We start from the raw sequence: 18,327 nt of genomic DNA, 5'->3' as shown, positions 1-18,327 counted from the left end.
CTTGCTTTTATCTGGAATGGTTCCTGTGGGTCATTTTTAGTGTCTGTAGTAGGCAGTAGGCTGGCAGGTGGGCTCCCCAAGAACTGGCTGGTGACCCAAAATACAACAAATCACTCCTAGGCACCCCAAGTCGTACAGTAGATTCACAATGCGGATGGGTTGTTCTGGTTCTGGGGAGACTCCAACAATCTCAGTGCTCAGAAGAGCTGCCGCCCGCTCCACCCTCGCCCCTGTTCCTATCACACAGGTGACACATGACATGCAGCCGTCTCCAGCACTGTCAGAAATACCCCGCTCTGTGGGAGTGAGGGCAGAAAGCCTGACACCCAAAATCTAAACTTATCCTGGCTCTCCACAAAGAGGGGCGAAGAGAAAAGTACAGTAAGACATCTTCGGTGTGCATGACTTACATGGAGAACTCGATCGTCCCAGACCCCGAGGGTCCGCCCTGGGACGTACACTCTGAAGGGGCAGGTACCATTCACAGAGAACCAGCTGAGCGGCATTTCAGAATTGTGTCACGTGGCATTGGCGTGAAGGGAATGCCAGCCACCTCGGTTCCTTACGTTGACCTCACTGCTTTTTCGGTCTTAGGTTCCTGGATATGAGCAGAAGAACAGAAACTGGCAAGTTTGTGGGATTTCTGAACATGGGCACAGATGTCACTACAAGCCTCATGGAGTCAGGTGGCATCTTGACTAAGTCTTGATCACGGTGATTTTCATGAACAAAGCCCTGGGCATAGGGAACAGCCGCGGTGAAGCCGGAGGTGCGGTGAGAACCGGTGGCTGGTGCCACAGTGCTTGCCAGCCACACGGGGCTCTTGACAGACACCCACTGCTTCATTTATCTCCTTCAGGCCCAACAGGCATTACCATCCCCCACCTCCCCCCAGGCGCCCGGAGGATACCGAGATTCATACAGGGTAAGAGGAGAGAGTGTCAAACAAACGACTTCTGTCCCGCCTCCCGGGAGGAGTCTCTTTGTGTGGAAGATGGCAAATGGTACAACAATGCCTGCTGCCAGGAGCAGCAGGCTCGGAGTGTCAACCCACTCCACGGCTGGCAGGTGTCGCCAAGAAACACACAAGTCACCCAGCACCAGATGGAATCACGCTTTAGTCACACGGAGAAGAGACGGAGCAAGAGCTATTTCAATAGCGGGTGTCTGTCCCCCTGAGACCAGGGGTCTCTGTCGGCCACGAACCCAGGATGATGGCCTTCACAAAGCAGCCTTCGTGCTGCAGGGAAAGGCCTCCTTCCCTCTCCACCTGGAAGAGATCTCGCAGGGCGGGCTGGCTAGGAGCCACATGACGCACAAGCTTAAGCAGAACAAAGGAGCACACTTCGAGCCTGCAACAGGGGAAGGGTGGTTGCGGGAACGTGATGAGCTCCACTCAGCCTCAGTGTACCTTATCTCCTGGAAAGAAAGGGTTGCAGGCCCAGGCCACTTTCCTGAAGCTAAGCAGGAGTCAAAGGCTGCTTGTACCCGGTCAGTATGCCCCACTGCTGGGACCAAGGTCAAGTTGTTGGTGAAGCTGCCTCTGGATTTGGACAAAGGTCTCCCTGGCACCACAACCCAAGAGCTTTCTTACCTGAGCTCAGTCGCTCCTCCCCAAACCCAGGTAACACGGTCTGTGTATGCTGACACACACCTACATTCCCTGTGCTGGGGGTGGGGGGCAGAGACAGGCAGACGCCTGGGCTTGCTGGCCAGTAAGCCCAGGCTGCTTACAGAATTCCAGGTCAATGACATACTATTTCAAAGCAAAACAAAAAACAACAGCAAAAAATAAGAGGTGAAAAGTCTGAAATGTCTGAAGGTGAGAGTACCCTGACCCCTGGAAGGCCCCCCCTCTCCTCACCAACACAGCCCACCAGCTAACAGATTCCTAAGGGAAAGGATGGCTTAGGTGAGCATTTGTAATCCTGACCTCAAGAATGGCATTTCAGAAAATGTGGCTCTCGTGCCCTGAAGCATCTCCATGCACAGAGGTTTAAAGCAGAAAGCTGGATTCCAGAGAGAGAGGGGAGAGAGAGGAGAAAGAGAGTGAGGAGAGAGAAAGGAGAGAGTGAGGAGAGAGAAAGGAGAGAGAGAGAAAGAGAGAAAGGAGAGAGAGAGAGAGAAGAGAGATGCATAAAAGAAAAAATAATAACCTGGCATCCAATTTTTTTTTCAATTATGTACAAAAATGGACGCAAGGCCTGTTTAGCCCCGGGAGATGTGACGTGCTGGTAAGACTGCAAAGGATACTGGAGAGATGGCTCAGCAGTCCAGTGGGATTCGGATCCCAGCACCCACGTAACAAGCTGTGCTTCTGGGGCACACCTGTAACCCCAGCTCTGAAGTGGAGGAGAAAGAGCTGGGGTTTACTGGCTTTTAGGCTAAGGGAGAAAGTGGGAGCCCCAGGTTTAAGGAGAGAGCCTCCCTTAAGGGAATAGATGGGTGGTGATAGAGGACCTCCCATGCCTTATTCTGTCTCTGTGCATACATACACTATTGTGTGCGCATGTGTACACACACACACACACATACACACACACACACACACACACACACACACACACACGTGCGCGCGCATGTACGTGCATGCGTGCATGAGCATACACTCACATACATGAATAAATACATTGTTTTGAAAGTATCTGAAAAGAAGGTGTGGGTCAGATTCAGGCCCTTTGTGCCCTGTGCAGATCCTTGGACTCTGTTTGAATACTAAACCCCTGCATTGTTTCTCCGAGGTTTCAGTAACATGAGTAGACTGGGCTGGCTAATTTGAAGAGTTATGTCCCAGCATTTGCACCCAGGGAGCCGAAGGTTAAAGGAAGTTCAGCAGATGATCTATGTCCACCACACTCATTTTAGAAACCAAGTTGCATTTTGCATTCAGATCGTTCCAACTCTTCTCTGCCCAGTCCCCCTCTTCTCAGGGAAGCTTGCAGTTAATTCTACGCAATGTGCATTGCTAATGTGGAGGAACAGAGGCATCCGTCATCCTTGTGCTCCCTCGGAACGCCCACGCTGTGTCTCCTGCTCCCCGCATTTGACTTGGAAACCTCACAGACCTCCAAAGGAAGCTGCTCTGATGTGCAAGGAGTTGATTCCTATTCCACTCAGTCCCTGCTGGTGCTGCCCACCTCTCCAGCTCTGTGAAGACTTGGGGCAGCAGGCTAAGGTGAAGAGGCCCTCGGTATCTTCCTATATATGGTTAGGAAGCAGAGGGAGGGAAGGATGGGTGCTGGGCTTGCAGAGTCTTCCTGTGGTGCCTCCAGCCAGTAGAATAGTAGCAAGCAAGAAGACAATGAATTGTGTCCACCCAAGACTTCCATCTGGACAATTCAGTTAATAAGGCTACAAAGGCAGGGCTTGATTGTGTTTTGTTTTCATGGCTGGGGAATCCAGGAGATCGGTAGCATCCACATTTGAGGTCAGACTCCAACTTCCACCCTGGATCTCCTGACTGCAAATTGTGTAATCTGTGTTTGTGTAATGGCTGAAAGTGCTTTCCTGTCAGAATGGACCTAAACAGAAAGGCAAGCAATGTCAGAGGTAGAGAGCATGACTGTGGAGCCAAGAGGCACCACTGATTCAGATCCGATTGAAGCAGCATTTACCAGGCACCAGGGGGCATCAGAGGAGTGAACACAAAATAATGACGTGACCCTGTCTAAAGGAAATCGGGGTGAGAGGGGAGAGGGACGTGTGCAAGGCACAGAAATCGGTGGGAAATCCAAGAGGGTGTCGGCCATTCTGCTTGTTTGTTTCCTTTGAGACAGGGATTCTCTGTGTAGCCCTGGCTGTCCTAGAACTCACTCTGTGGACCAGGCTAGCCTGGAACCCGCCTCTGCCTCCTGGGTGCTGGGGTTAAAGGTGCTCGCCATCACACTTGGCAGTATCAGTTATTCTTATTCCATTAAATCATTTATTCAGTTGGTAGTCACACCAACTGTCTTAGTTCCGTCAAGACCATGCTCTGGGTATACAGGTAAATAAAACAGAGGGTTGGAGCTGTGACTCGGTGGATGAAGTGCTGGCTGTGCAGCACAGTGCCCTGAGTTTGGGTCTCCAGCACAGCTGTGTGCATCTGTAACCTCAGGGCTGGGGACAGACACAGGTGGTGGATCCCTGGATCTCACTGACCAGCCAGTCTAGCCAGGTTGAGTGAGAAACCTGCTTCAGAAAATAAGGTGCAGAGACTGAAGAGAACACCCCAGGCCAACCTCTGGTGTCCAGAAGTGCAACACACACACACACACACACACACACACACACACACACACACACACACCACATCATACCTACACAATACACACAACACACACATACACACTATATCCACAATACACACATACACACATACCACACACACATCATACATGCACACCACATCCATGCACATACCACACACAGACCACACACTACACACATACACACACCATACCCACATACCACACACACATAACACACAATACACACACAGCACACACATACATACCACACACACATAACACCCATATACCACACATATGCACACCATATACATTTACCCCCCCCCACACACACCACGCAATACATCACACAGTACATAACACACACACACACACACACACACACACACACACACACACACCAGGAACCACTATTCAAATGCTAAACCTTAGCCCCCTAAATAAACTTAAAAAAATCCACTCCTGGCCTCCAGAACAGCCACACTGATTTGGTGTTTTGTAAAGTCCTCCCTATACCTGAGGCTCTGACTGTAGTTACCACTTGCCTCTGGTACCCGTCTGGTAAAACAACAGATGAAGAGCCAGCGACATGGAGAAGGGACTTGTGGCCCACCTCTTTCAGGAAGGCTACCCTGGCTGGTCCAACCCACCGGATCCTGGTACTCTCTTAACCCAACCTCCAGAGCAGAGCCTGTGTGCGCTGTAATTTTGGGGGGTGACCAGTAGGTTTGTTCCTTTGACTTCTGTGAGTCTTCCAAGGCCATTGTGATGAGGGTTCCGGGCCCTTGTGACACACCTGGCTGGATCTGTTCAAGTGGGGAAGCCAAGAGAGGCTCTGTTCCTTTAGGGAATGCAAGGAAGATCCCCTTCCCTGGCTCCCTCAGCATCACTAGGGCTCCCCAGGAGATCTGGACACAGGCAACTCCAAAGACAGCTGAAGGGAACCATGACCACCCTTTCTCCGGAAAACAGCCTCTCTGCAAGGCAGTCAGCCACCTTCATCCTGGTATGTTCTTTGATTTCTTTTGAGGGAGGGTCTCACTGTGCTGCCCAGCCTGGCCTTGACTTGGGATCCGTTGGCCTCAGCCTTCTGAGTGCTGGATTACAAGTATATGCCACCAGACCTAACTGACACGTGTTCTTCATCAGTCCCAGGTGCCTCCCCCTCCCCGACCTCTGGTTTACACTGGGGCTCTTGGTCCCTGCTGAGTGGGAAGGCTGGGCATGCAAGGTGGAGCAAGGCTAGCTGTACTCTGGTCTCACCATCAACCCAACCACAGAACAGATACCTACATCCCTTTTTACCTTATTGGCAGATCTTAGAACCCAGCATGGCTTCCTCCCCAAAGGTGATATTCTAAATTTTCTGCGTTTCTTAGAGTTGCGCAGACATTGATGAGTTTTCTTCGGTGCTTTTTGCCAACAATTTTGGTATATTGCCACCAGGTGGCAGTAGTGCTTCTGTTACTGGGTCCCAAGCACAGTTAATAAACAATTCCTTAATCCCCTTGAGCCATGAAAATTTTCCATGCACTATTTTTCAAAATCATAACTAATTATTATGACCTTAACCAATCTCAAGATCCATTTATCATGTGATTAACAGAATGATACATTGAAAATTCAAAATGAGCACCTGAAATTTAAATGTTATGATTTTATTGCCTGTGATCACCAAGCCTTGAATATTCTGTTTCTTCTGTTCTTCAAACTTAGAGAAGGCTAATAATAATAATAATGAATAAGCTGCCATACAGCAGTTGGTGTGTACAAATGACGTTGTAAATGTTTTGTTTATAGTCGTTCCTTCTCCTCCCAGCCCTCTGAGATGGGATGTGATGGGGGCTATTATCTTTTGATGAGTGAGAAAATGGATCCTAGAGACTTAGCATCCTGACAATCAGGTATCCAGTCAGTGACAGAGCTTCTCTCCAGACCCAGGCTGTGGGCTGACAAGTCCGTCTCATCAACTCACGAACTCCCAAGTGTGGAGCTGATTGCCAGCATCAGGGAGAACTTGCTTCCCAAGGGCAGAGCAGTGTTAAAGTTCCCTGCACCTTCTTGTGCCCCATGTCTCATGGCCCTGTAGATGAAGCATGTGTGAGTTATCAAGAAAAGGATTTTCAGGCTAGGGGGATGGCTCAGTACTAAACATGAAGACTGGAGTTCATATCCCAGAAGTCATGTGAAATGTTGGGTGGGTGTGATGTAATTCCAGCCTCAGAAGGCAGAGACAGGGGATCTCCAGACCAAGCTGACTAGATCTAGCCATATCAGTGAGCTCTATTTTTGAGTGAGAGACCCTGACTCACTGAACAAGGTGGAAGGACAATCAAAGATGGCTCCCGGCATCAACCTCAGGCTTCCACGGGCATTCATACACATGTGCTCACATATGTGCCAATACACACACACACACACACACACACACACACCACCACCACCACCACCAACAACAACAACAACAAAAAGGGAGCTCTCAAGCCCACCTGATATGCAGGTAGTGAAGCTGCCCCACCTGCAGTCAGTGAGGCGGCTGCTACTTTTGGTGTCAAAGGTTTTTCTACTGCCTGAAGCCTGGCTCCTCTCTCAGTCTGTGAACCACAGCATCAGTTGCCCAGGAAACTGCATCTCTGTAGGCTGTTCCCCAAACTTTCTGAACCAGAAGAACCTCAATGACTTGTATACAATTTTAATTTAGAGTCCTGTGTTTACGCATTCAGGTATTAAGAGAAAGATGAGGACACCTCTGGCCAGCTGTTGGGTTCTGTCCATCAGCACATCTCTCTCTCCGATGTGCCACTTCAAGGTCCCCTTCTCTTCAGCAGGAAAGGATGCTCACCCCACAGCCTCACTCTTAGTTGTCATTTTATAAACACTTGGCAGGCATTGTACTCACCACTCACACACGAGTATATGGCACAGAAGTGTGCACACCACACACAGACACAGACAGACAGACAGACAGACAGACAGACACACACACACACACACACACACATCTCCTCATTTAAATGGTCCTGTGGCAGGCTGTTTTACATTTTCAGGGAAGATAAAGTAGAGCACAAGAATTGTTTAATTTGTGCTTATCTTATATCTTTCCATTATCAAGGCAGCACAATCACAGAAAAACATAAAATACATGAAAAAGGAAATAATATTTCTATTTCCCCAGGTTACTCAAAGATAACCACTGTAGCTTTTTGTTTTATTTTGAGACAGGGCCCTGTGCATCCCAGGTTAGCCTCAAATTCACTGCATAGCTGAAAATAACCTTGAACTTGTGGGCCTCCTGCCCCCACAGGTGTGTGTCATCATGCCCAGTCTGTGGTGCTGGGGATCAAACCGGAGTCCAGTGTGCTAGGCAAGCACTCTGCCAACTGAGCCACATCCTCATCGCCAATCACTATTGTTTATTTTCTTTCAGTTTTATGCGTATGGATGTTTTGCCTGTATGTGTGTCTGTGTACCACACATGCGCCTTGTGCCCAAGGAGGCCAGAAAAGGGAATCAGGTACCCTGGAATAGGAGTTATAGCCAGTGTTTTTAGCTGATGAGTCATCTCCTCAGTCCTACTGTTTGTTTTGTTTTGTTTTGTTGTTTTTTTGGTTTTGGTTTTTGGAAACAGGGTTTCTCTGTGTAGCCCTGGCTGTCCTGGAACTCACTCTGTAGACCAGGCTCAGCTCAAACTCACAGAGATCTGCCTGGCTCTGCCTCCCAAGTGCTGGGATTCAAGGCGAATGCCACCAGCACCCGGCTCCCACTGTTGTTTTTAATGGAGAATGTCTTCTTGGGATTTTCTTCAGTATTTTTCCTATTGTTTACTTGTTGTTGAGGCAGGGGTCTCACTGTATAGCTTCACATTGCTTGGAACTCACTCTGTAGACTAGGCTGGCCTCACACTGGAGATTTGCCTGTCTCTGCCTCCCAGGTGCTGGATGGATTTGCAGGCATGTGCCTCTCCACCCAGCCTTCAGTCTTTTTTATAAGAATGACTGTACACTCCGGAGGTACAGCTTTTGTAATATATAACAGACACAGTATCCAAACAGTAGTGTGGAGAACACTAATGGGACTGTACTGGAGGGCCCAGCGTGTAGATGGGTAGTGTCACTGTAGGACTGCAGACTCATGGAGAGACAGAGTGTAGATGGGCAGTGTCACTGTAGGACTACAGACTCACGGAGAGACAGTGTGTAGATGGGTAGTGTCACTGTGGGACTACAGACTACAAGGAGAGACAGTGTGTAGATGGGTAGTGTCACTGTAGGACTGCAGACTCATGGAGAGACAGAGTGTAGATGGGCAGTGTCACTGTAGGACTACAGACTCACGGAGAGACAGTGTGTAGATGGGTAGTGTCACTGTGGAACTACAGACTCACAGAGAGGTAGCACCAGTACATAGGTAGAATGTCAAGTAACAAACTGTGTGTTCTGCTTTTTCCTGTAACATTTGTATCTTTCCAGATCATTATTCGGGCCTTGTAAACATCTATTTATATGCCTGCCAGTATTGCGCGGTGTGTATAAAACAGTTTACTTAACTATTCCCTTATTGCAGCGCGTTCAGAGAGCCTACATTTTTAATTTGGGCAAGTTTTTGTGCAGTGAACATTATTGTCCACCCCGGATTTTTGTTTTCCACTTATTTTCAGCAATTTCCTCAGGATAGAGTATCCTAGCTGTGAGCCAGCAGCTGTGAGTTTCGATCCCTCACAGAGTCCAGAGCCTAGCATTTGAAAATCACCACAAATTAGAAGGAAAGCCCAAAGCCTCTAGCGAAGGACTAATCTGTTTATCCTTGCCAGGAGAAGAGAAAACCCCCAATTGACAAGACGGAATGGGACAGCTTCTTCGATGAGAATGGTCACTTGGCCAAGTCTAGGGACTTCATTTGTGTTAACATCCTGGAAAGGGTATGATTCCCAGGCTATCCTCAGCCTTGCCCTGGCACTAGGGGGCGGCACAGATGGCAGGGATCAGGCATGCCATTGGGTATCTTGAGAGTTCATGACCTCCCGTACCCAGGGTCTACACCCCTTCGTGAGGACGGAAGCCTGGAAATTCCTCACAGGCTACTACTCATGGCAGAGTTCCCGGGATGAGCGGCTCATGGTGGACAGCAACAGAAGGTAGAACGTTCCAGAACCTCTCTCTGTGGAGAGTTGTCAGGGATGTGGGGGAGTGGGGGCCGGCGGCACCCTGTCAACCTAGAAATTCGGGTTTCTTCTTCATATGGACTCCTTACTGAGAAGACTCCAATGCTTCCCACACAGGACCCACATGCAGTGGGTCTAGCCAGGTTTAAGTTTAAGCTGGCATCTCCTCTCCAGTTCACTGACCAAGTAAGCAGTTGCAGGCACAGGCTTGTCCCAAAACTCCCTTATCGCCTTGCTCCCAACCTCATCCTTACCTGCCTAGCCTTCCTGTGAAGGGCCCTAGGAATTTTCTTTCCTGGCCTTAATCCCCTTTCCTGCCAACTGTTACCCCAAACCCCATGGCCAAAGTGCCTCCTGAGGCTAGGTTCCACCTCTCTGTCCTGCCCACATCTCCTCCGAGTGCCCACTATGGGCTGCTCGGGTTAAACAGTCCCAGAGGTGTGACATTTCAGGCATCTGCTGACATTTCAAATAGCCTATTTTCTCTTAATCCTAGCTCTCCTATCCCAACACCCTCCATCTGACCGTTCCTGGGGGACAACCTTAGAGTTAGGGTTTCTATTGCTGTGAGGAAACGTCGTGCCCCACAGCAGCTTGGGGGTGGAGGAGAGGATTTGTTTCGTAGCCTACAGCTCCACATTGCAGTCCATCACTGAGGGAAGCTGGGGCAGGAACCTCGAGGCAGGAGCTGATACAGAGGCCATGGAGGAATGCTGCTTACTGGCTTGCTCCTCGTGGCTTGCTCAATCTAATTTCTTTGTGGCACCCAGGACTAGCCCAGAGGTGGCACCTCCCACAGTGAGCTGGGCCCTCCCACATCAATCATTAACCTAGAAAATTCATAACAGGCTTACCCACAGGCTAATCTGGTGGGAGCATTTTCTTAACTGAGGTTCCTTCTTCTGGAATGACTCTAGCTTATGCCAAGGTGATGTAAAACTGACCAGCACAGGGACTCCCTCCCCATCAGCTCGGCCACCCCACTCCACCAGAGCTGCATGTTCTTTCGTACTGTCTCTGCTCTTGGTTCACTCTTTCTCCCTCCACCCACACTGGTCTCCCTATTAGCTGTCTCCCAAAACCCCAACTTTGGGCCAGTGGGATTGCTCAGGGGATAAAGGGACTTGCCACCAAGCCTGACAACCTGCGTCCAGTCCCACGGTGGGTGGAGAGAAGGGACTCACTCTCACAATTTGTCCTCTGACATCCAAAAGTGTGTGGCTGGCGCGCATGCGCGCACACACACACACACACACACACACACACACACACACACACACACACACACATTGAATAAACAAACAAACAAACAAACAAACAAACAAACAAACAAATAAATAAAACTCCATCCTTGCTTCAAGGCCAGGACCACACAGGGTACTTCCTCCTGATTGGAGGATTTTTGTAGGTAAGTATACACAGGTTTTGAACTTGGAACAGTCTTAAGTCTGGGAGTGAGTTCAATTCAAATTCTAGTATTAATATCACACTCCGAGTGAACTTGCCCACGAACTTCCCTGCTGAAGGCTCAGTCTCCTCCTCTGTCAAATGCGGTCACAATACAGTTCACAGAGTGGTTACAGAGATCTAATTATAGAAGCAGGCACGTCACCATGCCCAGGGGAAGGACAGCTAGGGCTCATGTCAGTAGGGATGCTCCCCCAAACTGGAGACTGTGGACTTTCGCCTCTGTGACCCTGGGACTTGGGCTTGCCTCATCTCTCTCAGGTGGAACACATACCAGGGCAGAGTTCGAGTCCTCCCCAAATCACCTTTCTTTAGCTCAGTGCAGGCCTCACCTGTCCACGGTGGACTGGGTCTGAATGACCCCACAGTGGACTGGGTCTGAATGACCCCACAGTGGACTGCTTCCTTCTTAGAGGGGTTTGTCTTGGGCTGCCTGACCAAGTCTTAGGGCCTGAGCAGCTGAGCTCAGCCCCAAAGCAGCTCCCAGCCAAGATGTGGAAAAGACAACCCACACAGGGACCAGCAGAGAATAGTCTGGAACGGTAGGGATGTGAATGTCGGACTAGGTGCCAAGCCAGGGAACAGGCCTCGTGTGTGTTACACATCATTGCTGAGGCAAAAAGTCACAAATGAGCAAAGTGCTATGAACAGGGTGGTTGAGAATATCAGATTTTTTTCCTTTGGCATTCCGGAGGCACAGGACAAGGCTTCGGCGTGCTGGCCTCCTGGGAAGTTCTCAGAGACAGAAGTCCTTCTCCACACCTCCCACCAACGCTTCCCTGGCTGGAGGCTACATCCATTCACGTTCTGTCTCAGTGGACACAAGCCCTCTCACCTCTGTGTGTCTCTTATATAGACAGTTGTCATCTGATTTAGGGTCCCCTGGAAAACCCAGAACGGTCGCATCTTGCGACCCTTAATCACACTGGAAAAGACCCCGTCTACAAATAAACCTACGTTATAGGATCTAGGGGTTACTTCTAGGACACGACGAGGACGACTTTTAGAGACCACCAGTCAGTTACCGCACCAGCTAATCAAATTGCAGTGGTCCGCAGAAGACTGTCCCCACTCTGCAGATGGGGAAACTGAGGCTTAGAGAGGGAGGGTGACATCCCTCTGCAGGTTGTTAAGCGGTGGCTCCGGGGTTTGGGTGCTACAGTTGGAGCACAGAGCCCACCCCACATTAGGTTGTCTCCACACTGGGTGCCAGCTGCATGCCGGAGAGCACTTCAGGCTGCTCAGGCTGAGGTGGGAGAGAACACCGCAGGCGGGGACCAGGTGGGGACCAGGTAGGCGAGGCTACCCAGTGTCCCCACCCCCCCACCCCCCACCCCCACCCCCCCAGCTCAGCAGCTGCTGCCGCTCTGATTGTCCCTTCTTGGGAGGGGAAGGCCACCTTACCCAGCCCCGATGTGTTCTCTCAGGAGGAACTACAAAGCCTTGTGCCAGATGTACGAGAAAATCCAGCCCCTGCTGGAAAACTTGCATGGGAACTTCACAGAGACTAGGAACAACATCGGTGAGCAGAGGGCGAGACGGGGGGAGGGCTGGGCGGAGGAGAGGGTAGATGCCATTCTGGTCTTTTCTTGGTCATTTCTAGGCACAGGTTGACTCCTGGGGCCTGACAACGGTCTTGACTTTGGCCCGGAAATTTTCCTAGCTGGACCTGGGTCAATCCACCCACCCCTGGCCACAGGTGTTGCTAGAGGTTTCCCTGCCACATGCCATCCCTGTTGCTTTGTCTTCCTCCCCGCAAGCCACGACTTTGACGTAGACTGGATCTGAATTGGATCGGGAGGGGGCATTCCTTGACAAAAGGTGTGGTCTAGTCAGAGATTTGGAAGCAAAGAGGAGCCCAGAGCAGCAGGGTATGGTGATGAGTTGAGCTTGGTGGGTCTGTAGCCCCGCTCCCAGCTAGGATTTTTTTTAGGACCTGTCCTCTAAGGATGGGATATGAATTCACCCATGCTTTCTGTGCTGGAGATGGTCTAATGTCACCTCCCGTCCCTTGCTCTAATCTAGCATATGACATCCAGAGACTATATGACAAAGATCCCCTGGGCAATGTGCTTGTGGACAAGAAGAAACTGGAGAAGACCCTGCTGCTGAGTTATGTCTGCAACACAAAGGCTGGTGAGCTGAGGGTAGAGCCCCAGCCCGGTCTTGCCAGCTCCTTCCTAGACCCTGGGCCAGCACCCACTGGCTTTTCCTCCCCGGCGCCCTCCCCCGCAGAGTACCAGCGAGGCTTCCACGAGATGGTGATGCTCTTCCAGCTGATGGTGGGGCACGAACATGAGACCTTCTGGCTCTTCCAGTTCTTCCTGCAGAAAACAGTGAGGACTAGGCCAAGCTCAAATCTCCTACTCCCCACTGCCCAGCAAACCAAGGCACCACCGGCCTCAGTCACTTCCCCCGGCCCCCAAACATCTGTAGGTCAGGGGGTGGGTAGTGGAAGCATTAGAATTCAGAAGGACTATTCAGAGTCCCACTCTCACCAGCCCTGTGGTGGTACCCTCTGCTGGCCTCTCACTCCTTACACACAAATCTCCCTGCAGATCTCTTGTGGCTTCCCAGGCCTCCAGAGTAAAACCCAGTGGTCTTTGTCAGGCCTCCAGGGCTGCCTCTTTGTTCCCACCTCCCCCTGTTTCCTCCACATGACCCATAGTCCAGACACCCTGGAGGACTCAGCAGTATCCAGGGTGTACCCTACTCTGCACCCAGGATGAGGGGTTTACCATCTGAGAAGGTTTTCTTTGTCACCTTCTAGAAGCTTCCCACATCCTCTACCTCTCTTTGCACCTCTGCAAAAATATGCTTGCTAAACTTTCTTTCTTGGCCCTGACCTAATAACTAGAGTCATGGTCACATGTGGGACATCTTTGCAGCTCCACCCCCACCGCCATATGTTAAGATGCACATGAATACATGGCTGCCCGAGATGGACACATACATAGGCAAACAGGCACAGCTGCACACAGGGACCAGATACAAAACACACACACACACACACACACACACACACACACACACACACACACACACACACACAGAATTGGGACTGTGAGGTAGGCTTGGTTCTGTGACACCCTCAAGTTGAACTGAGGAGGACTGTTCTCTGGTCCCATCCTGTACAGGAGCACAGCTGTGTCATCAACATCGGGGTGGGCAAGAACCTGGACATGCTCAACAGCGTGATCACTTTGCTGGACCCTGAGTTTGCTGAACACCTCAGTGAGTGGTCCACAGTCACTACTACTTCCCACACCAGCAGGGAGGCTATGGGAGGGCCAAGGCCCATGGCCGACATACTCAGACCTATGTGAAGGAGCCTGGGTCTCTGATGTTGAACATCTGCTCCAAACAGACTGTTGGGAAAGTAGCAGCCGGAATGCTCATGTTTCCCATGCCCCGCATGATCGGTTGTGTGGCCTTGCCTGTGGGGCGGCTGACGCGCCTGCTTCTCTCCTCACAGAAGGGAAGGGCTCAGGAGCCGTACAGTCTCTCTTCCCCTGGTTCTGCCTCTGCTTCCAGCGTGCCTTCAAATCCTTCGACGATGTCTGGAGGCTCTGGGAGGTGAGGCGCGTGCAGCTGGGGACACTTGATGTGGACTGTACCCCTCCTGCGGACTGTTCTCCCCTCAGGAGGAGAAGCTACAAGTTCTCCTGCATCCCTTTCTTTCTGGCTTCCGATGGCGCTCAGTGGTCTGGGGTTTAATTAGGTCAGCAACCCCACTCCTGCCTTGCTGTAGAGGGCTAGAGCATCTGTGCATCAATTCTGATGCCAGACTCCACTGACCATCTACAGGGCAGTTAGCACAGGGCACCTGCTGATGTGCCTGGGCTGGCCTGCAGCTCAGCACCCTGTCCCTGCTCTCTTTTGCTGCCTTTCCCTGGTCTTCCCTTCCCCCTAGAATGCTAGCTTCTCTTAGAACCTGATTTCCCCCAAGGCAGGCCCCGAGGACACCTGTAGACTTCCAACCACAGTTCCTAGGACATGATCCTCCTTAGGAAGGAGCCCACCACCTCTCGCTGTCCTGCCTCGCCTCACAGCTGTTCCAAAATGGAAGATCCAGCCCGGCTGCGGCCTGGCATGTACCATCCCACCATCCAGCTTCCACCTCCCCCACGTTATCATCTTGGCCGGCCATTCTACTCCCAAATCTCATATGGCACCTCCCCCCCACCCCACGACATTTGGGGGAGCCCTGGATTGCCGAGCTCCCACTCAAATTCTAGTTTCTCTCTACCCTGTTCTGAGTGTGTAGTTTCTGACAGCTTGCTACCCTCAGGGCGTCCCGGTCTCAGACCACAGGGCTGAGGCCTGCTGGCTGCCCACAGGTCTTGCTGACGGGGAAGCCCTGCAGGAATTTCCAGGTGCTGGTGGCCTACAGCATGCTACAGATGGTGCGTGAGCAGGCCCTGGTGGAGAGCATGAGCGGTGATGCCATCCTCCTGGTGAGTGCCTTGGGCCGGATCCCTCTCCAGCCTCCAGAGCCGGGTGCCTGTACCCATTTCGTAGAAGAGTGCAGAGACCCATGGTGTGCTAGCTTATGGCTGCTTTTGCCTCCAGAGAGGAACAAATGAGGAGTGCTGAAGTGTGGGACTCCATGCTGATCTTAATAGACCAGCTCTAAAGGCCCTGCGACCGTGACAGAGGCTGTGTTGGTCTGTCATTCCAGTAAGCGTGTGAGGACACCGAAGGTCTAACCATTAGATTCTACTGCCTTGAAGTGAACCCTTGGCCATGCGGCAAAAGGGCCTAAGGTTTTCAGAGGTGCCTAAAGGCCAGCTGAAGTACCAGAAAAAAAAATCTTGGGTGGTATGCCAGTTATAAAGCAGGTCTTCCTTAGGAGCTTGAGGCATGTAGCAGAGCGCCCGGGCTTCCTAGATGCCCCGTGTGAAGGCTGCGTTTGTCATACCTCCAAATGATCTGTAGGCACTGTGGCGGGTTGTGGAGACATCGAGGTGCCCCCCCCCCCCGATAACTGCTGTGAGTAGTAGCTTTCTTACCTTTGTGTTGCCTCTGCCCAAAAGCACAGAAGAGGTGTTTGCTTACACACACACACACACACACACACACACACACACACGCACGCACGCACACATGCAATACACGCACACGCACACACACACACACACACACACACACACACCAAGCACATGTGTCTCCCCCCAGGCCTGCAACAGCCTCATCGACCTTGATGCTGATGAGCTGATCTCTGCTGCCTGCATGGTTTATGCCGAGCTCATGCAAAAGGAGGTAAGTTGCCCAGTGATTTGGCCTCCTCCTCTCCTGTCATCTTCTTCCTCTTCCTTCTCCTCCTCTGTTCCTCTTCCTGTATTCCTCCTCCAAGAAGTCTTCCCTGGTTTCTCGTGCCCGCCCTCTACCAGCCACACTTGGCTTCAGGGACAGTCTGTGCTGCGCTCCCTCCCACCAGCCTACAGAAGCTGTTCTGCTTTGTTCCCTCATTGCTGATATCCTCACGGGCAGTCTGATCCCTGGGCTCACAGCCTTCATCTCTCATTCACTGTGTCCTTCCCAAAGGGTCCAAGTACAAACCTGGACCCCCAGGGACTCAGGAGAATGTCACTGGCTGGACAGACTGAAGGGTGAGAGCCAAATCAGATAGCGTCTGTCTACATCACACCTTCATGACTCTCCTCACCCCCAGGTTCCTCAGCCATTAAAGGATTTCTTTCTCTGAGAACGCCAACACTCACAGTGGACACATGCCCTCAGTGGACTGGATGAAGGCAACTCTTCAACCATGCGGTCAGGGTCAAGTTCAATGAGTATTGGGATGAGGGCATAGACAATACAACACATGGAAACAGTCTTTGAAGTATTGGTTTATGGTGGTCACGAGTCTTTTTTGACCTTGGAGTACGTGATAGTTGAGGCCATACAGTAAGTGAACAGACCACTGTGAGACTATGGAGAAGGCATACTGGGACAGGACGGCGTGGGACCCTTCCTGACTGATGGGTCTTCAGAGGTCCACACCTAAAAGCAAATGGGTAGGGTAGGACCAGCTTTGAAGCCTCCCAGACACTTGCCACAGACAAGAGTGAACACACAGAAATGACTACATCTGGACTCAAGTTCCAAGGGGAGATGAGCTCTGGCCTTTGCATCTGCCCCCACTACCCCCTTACTCTCAACAAAGTCCTCACACTCTCTCCTGCACCCTAGACTTCCCACCAACTCTGGAAGAACCAACTGAAATCTCTGGCCATCAGGCTGTCCCCTCCTGGTCTCAAAGTCTTCCTCATGACTCTACCTTTATTCCTCCACCTCCACGTGTCTCCTTGATTGAAGTTGGGCTTCCCAGCCTTCCTCATCCTCCCCTGAGACTTCATTCTGCCCTTGCCCAGGGAACTATTCTCTCCTGGGGCAATTGGCTCAGGTCTCCCAGGCCATGCCATAGCCCTCAAGCTCCATGCCCAGCCTCCCAAGGCTCTGGTGAGTCATCTTACCAGTAGGCATGGAGAAGGAGATGGACCTACAGAGGGGTTGGGGTTGGCTGGGTGCCCCAGAGCAGCACATCTGCGCGTGCGTGTGCTTCCAGGTGCTGCAGTTTTCAGGAGGTCTGGTGGGTCCGTTGGTTTTTGCTGCAGACCCTGGCCCCCGGGGGTAAGGCACAACCATCTTTCCCACTCTCCAGCCAACAACCCCTCTTTCCTGCTTTCAAAATGCCAGTCTCAGTGACCACCTCTCAGAAGGTATGATGCCTCTCTGTATTTTCTGGTCTTCTCTTCTCAAGCGACAGTCTCCCACCCATAGCTGACTCCGAGTCTCTTCGCTGTTGTTTTTGATGGAGGTGGAGGTGCTGAATGATGGAGCCCTGTCCCGTCAACAGGGTTTTCTTTGCATAGTTAAGAAGAAAGTGTTTGCTAAGCAGCAAAGCATATGGGTAAATGCATGTACTGTGTGTGCTCTCCTCGGCTCTGTGTTCTCAAGACAAGACAATGCAGATGAACATTCTTGCATGGAAAACGGTTCTCCAAGAAGGGAACCATATTTTTTATTTTCCCAAATAACCACACAGAGTAAAACGTTTTCCTGACTTAACCTTGGCATCGGAGCAGCAGATGGGTACTCTTTCGTGGTCCCTTGGCTTGGTGGCATAAGTTAGCCCATGACTTTTGGGTGGAATATACACACAATATTACCCAGCTCAAGAATGAAAGAAAATCTCAGCATTTCTGAGACATGACTCCCAACCTGTTCTTTTTTCATATTTACTTTTATTTTGAATTACATGTGTTTGTGTGGGAGGGTCTGTGTGTGGGTGTACGTATGTGAGTCAAGTGCCCGAGGGGTGAAAAAAGCACATCAGATCTGCTGGAGCTGGAATTACCGGCAGTTGTGGGCCACCCAACAGGGTATTACACAGATCCTCCGGAAGAGCATAATGTGCTCTTAGCCACTGAGCCGCCTCTCCAACCCCACTAATCTGTTTTGAAA

General features: G+C 51.1%; 1 protein-coding gene and 1 long non-coding RNA gene across 2 annotated transcripts; one reads left to right on the top strand and one right to left on the bottom strand.

Annotated features, from left to right (window-relative positions):
• Positions 1-2,614: 2,614 nt before the first annotated feature.
• On the bottom strand, positions 2,615-4,976 carry LOC121830861 (uncharacterized). Its single transcript, XR_006074142.2, has 2 exons — positions 4,843-4,976; positions 2,615-3,521 (listed from the first exon to the last, which is right to left on the bottom strand). It is a non-coding gene; the product is annotated as an uncharacterized LOC121830861 (long non-coding RNA).
• A 52-nt stretch (positions 4,977-5,028) lies between these two features.
• Tbc1d21 (TBC1 domain family member 21) lies at positions 5,029-16,705 on the top strand. The gene is made up of 11 exons (XM_006971499.4): positions 5,029-5,235; positions 9,040-9,147; positions 9,260-9,363; positions 12,285-12,379; positions 12,883-12,993; positions 13,093-13,193; positions 13,995-14,091; positions 14,333-14,433; positions 15,198-15,314; positions 16,036-16,119; positions 16,532-16,705. The coding sequence occupies exons 1-11, from the start codon at positions 5,080-5,082 to the stop codon at positions 16,562-16,564; spliced, it is 1,107 nt and encodes a 368-aa protein (XP_006971561.2). The 5' UTR covers positions 5,029-5,079; the 3' UTR covers positions 16,565-16,705.
• Positions 16,706-18,327: the final 1,622 nt, after the last annotated feature.

This window comes from Peromyscus maniculatus, chromosome 7 (assembly GCF_049852395.1).
Source record: "Peromyscus maniculatus bairdii isolate BWxNUB_F1_BW_parent chromosome 7, HU_Pman_BW_mat_3.1, whole genome shotgun sequence".
NCBI classification, from domain to species: Eukaryota; Metazoa; Chordata; class Mammalia; order Rodentia; family Cricetidae; genus Peromyscus; species Peromyscus maniculatus.
The sequence above is the reverse complement of the archived record's forward strand: the minus strand, read 5'-3'. Positions and strand labels throughout refer to the sequence as shown.

Excerpts from the sequence above, each read along its gene's own strand:
- Tbc1d21 (XM_006971499.4), top strand. The coding sequence starts at position 5,080 with ATGCAAGGAAGATCCCCTTCCCTGGCTCCCTCAGCATCACTAGGGCTC. Across the intron at positions 5,236-9,039 it reads AGTCAGCCACCTTCATCCTG|GAGAAGAGAAAACCCCCAAT; the intron begins GTATGTTCTTTG and ends TATCCTTGCCAG. Across the intron at positions 16,120-16,531 it reads CCGAGCTCATGCAAAAGGAG|GTTCCTCAGCCATTAAAGGA; the intron begins GTAAGTTGCCCA and ends CCTCACCCCCAG.